Source organism: Typha angustifolia, chromosome 11 (genome assembly GCF_048772165.1).
Source record: "Typha angustifolia cultivar Huaian chromosome 11, ASM4877216v1, whole genome shotgun sequence".
Lineage (NCBI taxonomy): Eukaryota > Viridiplantae > Streptophyta > Magnoliopsida > Poales > Typhaceae > Typha > Typha angustifolia.
In genome coordinates this window covers 11,465,590-11,472,339 of record NC_133249.1, presented here as the reverse complement: position 1 = coordinate 11,472,339, position 6,750 = coordinate 11,465,590, and the positions used below count along the sequence as shown (strand labels likewise).

The 6,750-nt window shown below is 37.0% G+C and overlaps 1 protein-coding gene across 1 annotated transcript; it reads right to left on the bottom strand.

Moving 5' to 3' along the window:
• Positions 1-1,676: 1,676 nt before the first annotated feature.
• Positions 1,677-6,750, bottom strand: LOC140770843 (transcription factor bHLH35-like). Its single transcript, XM_073112146.1, has 5 exons — positions 6,563-6,750; positions 5,362-5,533; positions 5,083-5,271; positions 4,821-4,991; positions 1,677-2,065 (listed from the first exon to the last, which is right to left on the bottom strand). The coding sequence occupies exons 1-5, from the start codon at positions 6,679-6,681 to the stop codon at positions 1,988-1,990; spliced, it is 729 nt and encodes a 242-aa protein (XP_072968247.1). The 5' UTR covers positions 6,682-6,750; the 3' UTR covers positions 1,677-1,987.

The following is a 6,750-nucleotide window of genomic DNA, read 5'->3' as shown; positions in this document are numbered from 1 at the left end:
TAAATTAAATTTACTCTTAGAAAAATAAACGATTATTATTAATTTACTTCTACTCCTAGATTATCTTATTCTTACTCTTAAGATAACTCAAGGCTAAAATAATTTCTTATAATGCTTGGATATTTGGATGATTCCACAATTTAATTGAACTTGCCTTAGTACAATGAGTCCTACTTGGACTAGCCATAAAGCCTAATTGCCTTAGAGGTTTATATAATTTTATTAGACTTATCTTGGAGGCATACATGAATTAATTGAACTTGTCTTAGTGGTTTAGATGACTTAATTTGACTTACCTTAGTAGCTTATATTACTTAATTAGACTTATTTTAGTACCTTACATGGCTTAACTAAACTTGCCTTAAGAGCTTATATGACATAACTAGACTTATCTTAAAACTTACGTAAGAAATAAACATGAATCTATTAAAAGATAAATAGACTCGATTCATCAAATTCAATATCTTTTGATCCAATCTGACTTGGTTCATATCACCAACACATCTTATTTTTTATATGTGCAACTTCTCTTCTCTATATTTAATTTTGCTATTGCTGAAAGAATAAATTCTCCTATCTCTCCTCCTATCACTTTACTAATGAGTATAAAATTAAAAAGAGACAACTAGCGTTTAATGTAAAAATATATTCTCAAAATTGGTGCAAGAAATTTTTTGATACTTTTGGAATAGTTTGTTTAACCTCCCAAGAGAACTTTAAATGGGTAGTGAGATAATATTATAAATGATCTTAGTTTATAGTGCAAATCGCGTTCAACCTTCAAATATATAATAAAGTTAAATGAGAATGCTAGTATCCGGTAAAAAAAAAGCACTTAAATAATGAAAAAAAATTATTTATTATTTACGCACCAACAACTTGGCCAAACGTCCTCTAGATCGAGGCAGTGCAGTCGAAGACACCTGCAAAAGAGTGCCAAAACATAATCACGTTGTTGAAGAGTACATTGAACAAAGCGCAAGTACAGGCCGTGGGGTCTTAACTAATAGCTGTTGAGTTAGAGGATATTATATTTTATCGACGTGTGGTAGCTGAGAGACTTATTTGTTGGTCATGAACTGTTGATCTTAATGTCTCCCAACCAAGAAGAAAAAATTTATTAAACCATATATAGCAACTGGGTAGATCTGACAGCATTAAAAAATTGAGAGATGATAGGCATGCGATGGATGTCCTCAGCTCAAATCTTCCGTTGACATTGAGATTAATGTCGATGCATGTTACTTCCACCATTCACTCTGGATAACTATTAAAAATGAATTCCTTTATCAGTAGAAGTAAATTACTACTCCTTCATCGAGTAACTGGCAACTATTCTATGCATTTGGGCTTCAGGTACCACGGAGTGTGGAGGAATAATAGTTGAAACAAGGGTTTTTTTTTTCTTCTCTTGTATGTATACCTTTCTTGTCTGTAGGCCTCTTCAAATCTTATTAGCTCTTAAAACTCCATAGATTTAACTATAAAAAGACAGAAATGCCCATATTATTATTTTATATATATATTTTTTAGTTGAGGATATTCTTTCATTTTGTCTGTCAAGGTACTAAGATTCTTAACTTTACTATAGGCGTCAAAATGTAACCTGAAGGTTAGAAATTTTGGAGGTTATAAATTTTAAAAAAACATTGAAATAATCTTGTTATTGTTTCTAGTCAAAAAGCACAAGTTCTTATATAATTATTAAGTCACAATAGAATATACAAGATAACCATGTAATGCTACATTGGACTACATCTGCCATGCATAAATTTCAGAAAACATCAGGCACTTACTAGCTATGGTAACTATCCACTAAAGCTTATTGCAGATCCATTTAAGGGTTCCAAAAAGACAAAAATGAAATCTAGTTAAGTTGTACCTCTTCGATATTGTTTGCTAAAGTACACCTCATCACATAACATCAGGGCTGCCGAACTGATTTAGGTAGAACTGTTAGCAGATTCAAATTCCAGAAAGTATATTGCTAATTGTGTTCCTGGGTATCAAGTTGAGCAATGGCCGTCTCAATCTTTTTCTTCAAATAAGCAGTATCATCATCTGTCTGAAATGATACCAAGTTAGATAATTTCTTTGGAGGAACAAGAAAGCTTGCATCAAATTGCGCACTGAAACACAGACTCATCAAAGTACTCTTAAGTTAAAAATGGAATTCATGACAAGTAGTTTGGAAGAGATCGATAGAGAAATCTGATATTTTTATTGTCCAGAAATGATCATTTATATGTGCTGAAATAGAAGTCTTTCTTGATTTTTCTTCCATATTGTGAATAAAAATTCGTAAAAATATATTCCTCTTCAAGATCTACTAGAAACAATGCGATCTACAATGTCAATAGTGCATCTTAGTATTTCTATTTGCATCTGGTTTTGATAATGCCAAAATAGATTTAGTATTGTGCCTTCTTAGTGAAAGAACACCTAGAATCATTTTGCTTATTGTTTGAAGGGATAATTCCCTTCACCCCTCTAAACTATCAAAAAAAATTATAGTGACCCCCCGAACTTTCTTTTGGTATATAATGACATCCTAAACTATCAGAAATACTTCACCTCCTTGACACCATAAGCAAAATAAAAAATTAACCAAATTGCCCCTCCACTTATACTAGTGGGATAGTTAACTGGCTTAGCTTATATGAAATATTTTAATTATTTTTTTAAATTCCTTCACTGCCTTCGTGCCCTAATCCCCCTTTTTCCCAGATTCAACATCTCTTTCGCAATGTGAACCATATCCAAGTTCTTATCAAAGCAATAGACGTGAACCCTACTCCCCGAGCTCCCCTCATAAAAAATAATCACGTAACTCTTTGATCCAACATCACCACCTCTGCCTTCGCTAAGGGCAATCTTTTGTCCAACGGTGGCAATCAGTCTGGTAGGGTTCGGCGTCAAGAAGAGGACAAAGGGGACGAGTAGTAAGGGAACAAAGAAGACAACGGTAACGTCACAATAACAGTGGATCTTGTCTTAGAGAGACTCCTATCGATGCCGGCATCGGAGCCATGCTACTACATCTTGCCATTAAGATCCATCAGAGGCTGGCTAAAATCTATTGCCAATGGTGAGCAATAATGGATCTGGTCTTTGTTCAGAAAAGGTAATCCCCCTTCAAAGCCCACAACCCTCCTTCACATATCGATCCATCGTCAAGACCCATTGGAGAATGTCGATTGCCATCTAGACGGTGTAATCTACCACATCGGCAGAGAAGACAACATTAGCTTTGTCAACGCGGATGCCCTAGCAACGGCAGATGTTGAGGTCGATGTGGTTGACGCCGATTCTAGTGGTGAAAATGAGGCGGAGCTCAAGGAGAAAGGATATAATGTCAGCATTGATGGACGACGGATACAATATTGTCAACGTTGATGGTAGACAGATTAGGACCGAAGAGAGGATCATAGATGGGGGAGAGAGCAGTGTGGAAGACAGGAAAGATGGGGTGTAGGAGGAGGATTTGGTGTTTTTTATCGGTGCCGAACATCCTACTACTCCCTTTCCTCCCTGAGATTTTGAAAATCAATTCCTTGGGAGTGGTTAGGGCAGTAGAGAGGGATTAGGGGAATTAATTGGTGTGTTGTTCAGGGTTTAAGGGAATTAATTGGAAGTCAATTCCTACTACTCCCGCCAACCCTACTATATAAATATTAAACTTTTATAACCTTGACTCACACCCTAACTCTCAAACATTCTCTCTCACCAGCCGATCATCTCCTCCCGTCCTTTGTCTTGCCTCCTCTGCCGCTCGTGATAAGCTCTCGCCACCACTACAACCCTTCTCTCCTCATATCTCCGACGGGCCTCCACCTTTTCAACCTCTTCAAAATCTCAAAGCCTTGATCTCCTTCGATGAGCATCTCGCCTCCACCACCGCCCTTCTCTCCTCAGAACTCTAACGGGCCTCCCACCCTCTCACCCTCTTCAAAATCCAAAGGCCCGATCTCCTCTGATCCTCCCTCTCGCGGCCACACCTCCACCGCCGTTCTTCTCTTATCAGATCTTTGATGGATCAACATTCTTCTTGCACGCCTACACCATCGTCGTTGCCGTCGGTTGATCAATCTATCTCTCCTACCCTCCTACCCTCACCATCTCCGATCTCACCGTCTTCGTCTTTGTCTCCGATCTCCGTTGTCGAGGAGTACGATACCTCCATGGACGAGTGAAATTTCATTACTGACGTTGGGACTAAAATTTAGTTAATGCTGGTTGTTGTTGTTGTTACTGTTGTAATTAAAAGAATGGATTTGTGTTAGATTAACGGCTTGTATAGGTGAGAGATTATTGTATAATTGATTATATTTGTGTTAGATTGAATGCATGGTTAATGGTTTAATGCTCATAATTATTATTTTTTTATTGTATAAATTTTGAGTTGAAAAGATATTATTGTATAATGTATTATTTATATACAGTAAATAGTAAATATTAATTTTTATATGTGGTAAAATAGTAAATAATTAAATATTATTGTATTATTTGGGTCGTGTTAATATGACCCGTTTATTAAATGGGTTACATGGGTCGTGCCATGTTAACCTAACCCATTTATTAAACGGGTTATACAGATCGTGTCATGTTAATCCGACTCATTTATTAAATGAGTTACACATATTGTCATATTATTTGTTTAATAAACGGTTCATGTTCGTATCTACCAAATACAATCGTGTTCATGTTAAGGTGATGTTGACCTGACTCGAATTTGATATTATCCGAACCCACTTAATCCAACCGGATTAAAACTCCTAGAAGCAATCTACTTGACTAGAGAGAGAGAGAGAGCCGGGTACCTCAACATACAGGGTGAACAGGAGGATTCCAGTGACACGGGTAACGTTACATGTGATAACTTTGACGTTGAGGAACTCAAAAACTTTGCACATTTGGATCATGGCATCCCTCTTCTTCATGCAAGTGATGCTCACAACTGAAATCTTTTCGTCCACTGCGCACACCCTTAGCTGCATATATATATATATAATAGTCAAGTTTCAATCAAACCGGCCACTTTTGGAAAAGAAATCTAGAGAGATAGATATATAGATAGAGTACTTCCACTACTTCAATTGATGGTGAGCTTGATGATCTAAAGTCGACAGCATTACGCTCGACGTTGCTCATCGAGGGTTCCTCCTTATTCAATGGATCCACCTTCGATACCTCTGCCGATATGCTTCTCTCTTTCTCCTGAAGCTCTTGGATGTACTCGATTGCATCCTTGATTACAGAGGCCTTATCCATCTAATTAACTCAACAAAGAGATGGAATCATTAATCTTTAGTTTATCTTCTCTACTTCTTTGTAAACTGCATGTACGTCTGATTGAACTACCTTGGTAATGTTTGGTACTACAGCTCGGAGGGCGTACAAGCTTTCGTTTAGCTTCTTTCGTCGGTTCCTCTCCGTGATGATGTTCTTCGAGGCCGTAATGGAGGAGGATCCAGCCCCATCAGGAGAGCTCGAATCATAGTTCCCAGACGCTGTCTCATCTAACCCCAAACTACTGCACCATTTTGACTAAACAATGATAAGTATCCTTTAAGTGGGAAAAGAGAAAGAGAATAAATAGCATATGCCGATCTTGAGTTACGTGGAAGAAGATGCCCAATTTGGCATAGAGGAGGGGCAAGATCAATAACCTTAAGGAAGATGCCATTCTTTTGAGTCCAACTCATTCATTAGGTTTTTTTTTCTTATTTCTTTTTTGTATAGCAAAACTAGGGCCTACCTACAGACAAGGAGCAGATCATCCAGTTGTACAAAGTGAATTAAATAAATAAAAAAATGGCAGCAGTTCTCCCAGATACCCCATGTATCTTGGTTCAGTGTTCAATGTTCGCAATCTACCAAAGAGCTTCTTGGGATATGAGAAGTCAAGAAGCGAGCTTTAAACTAGTACTAGAAATATGCAGTTCGCATTGCATCCCACTCCCAAGACACATTATATAAAAAAGTTCCCATTTCAGGTAAAGCCTATCCAATTTCCTAAATAAAGAACCTCTATTCCGTTATTTTTTTCTATAAAATTATTAAAAATGTCTTATATTTTGTCCTTTTTTACTATATTTTTTAAACTATCAATTACATTATAAGAAATTAAGTTAACTATAGATGCAAAATGATATTGATATCTTTAAGTATAGAGTTAACGTAAAAATAAAAAGGAAACCAAATTAAACATAATAAGAGGTACTTTAATAAAATATTTCTGTTTCGTTAGATTAAATTCATGAAATGTCGAGATCTCATGATAGTTAACCAAACGTCTACCGGTGTAGGCTAATGACGGCACCTAACAGATATTCTAGTTAAAATCAAGTACGCAGTACCAACGATGGAAATATAAGAATAATAAGCTTCCCATTTTGGCTCTGATCTAAATTTGTCAAGCGAAAAAGGGAACTGACATGAAAAAAGAACTATTTTGCTCTTGATGGCGGATGTGTGGAAGGGTATCATAGGAAAACTATTTATAAAAGCATGGAAAAGGGGAGACGAAGAGAATAGAATGGCTTCAAGGATTGGGAAGAACCTCTCCAACTCTTCGCTTTCCAAGAACTTCTTGGTCTCCCAATAGGAGCTGTACTCGGCCCCAACAGTGTCGTCCATGCTGCTCGTTTGTCCGAAGGAGAGCTCATCTGCGATCACCATTAGGATGGAATAGGGACAGAAAAAAGAAAGGTGTCGGACAGTTAGGCGAGATGAAGGGAAAGATACCGA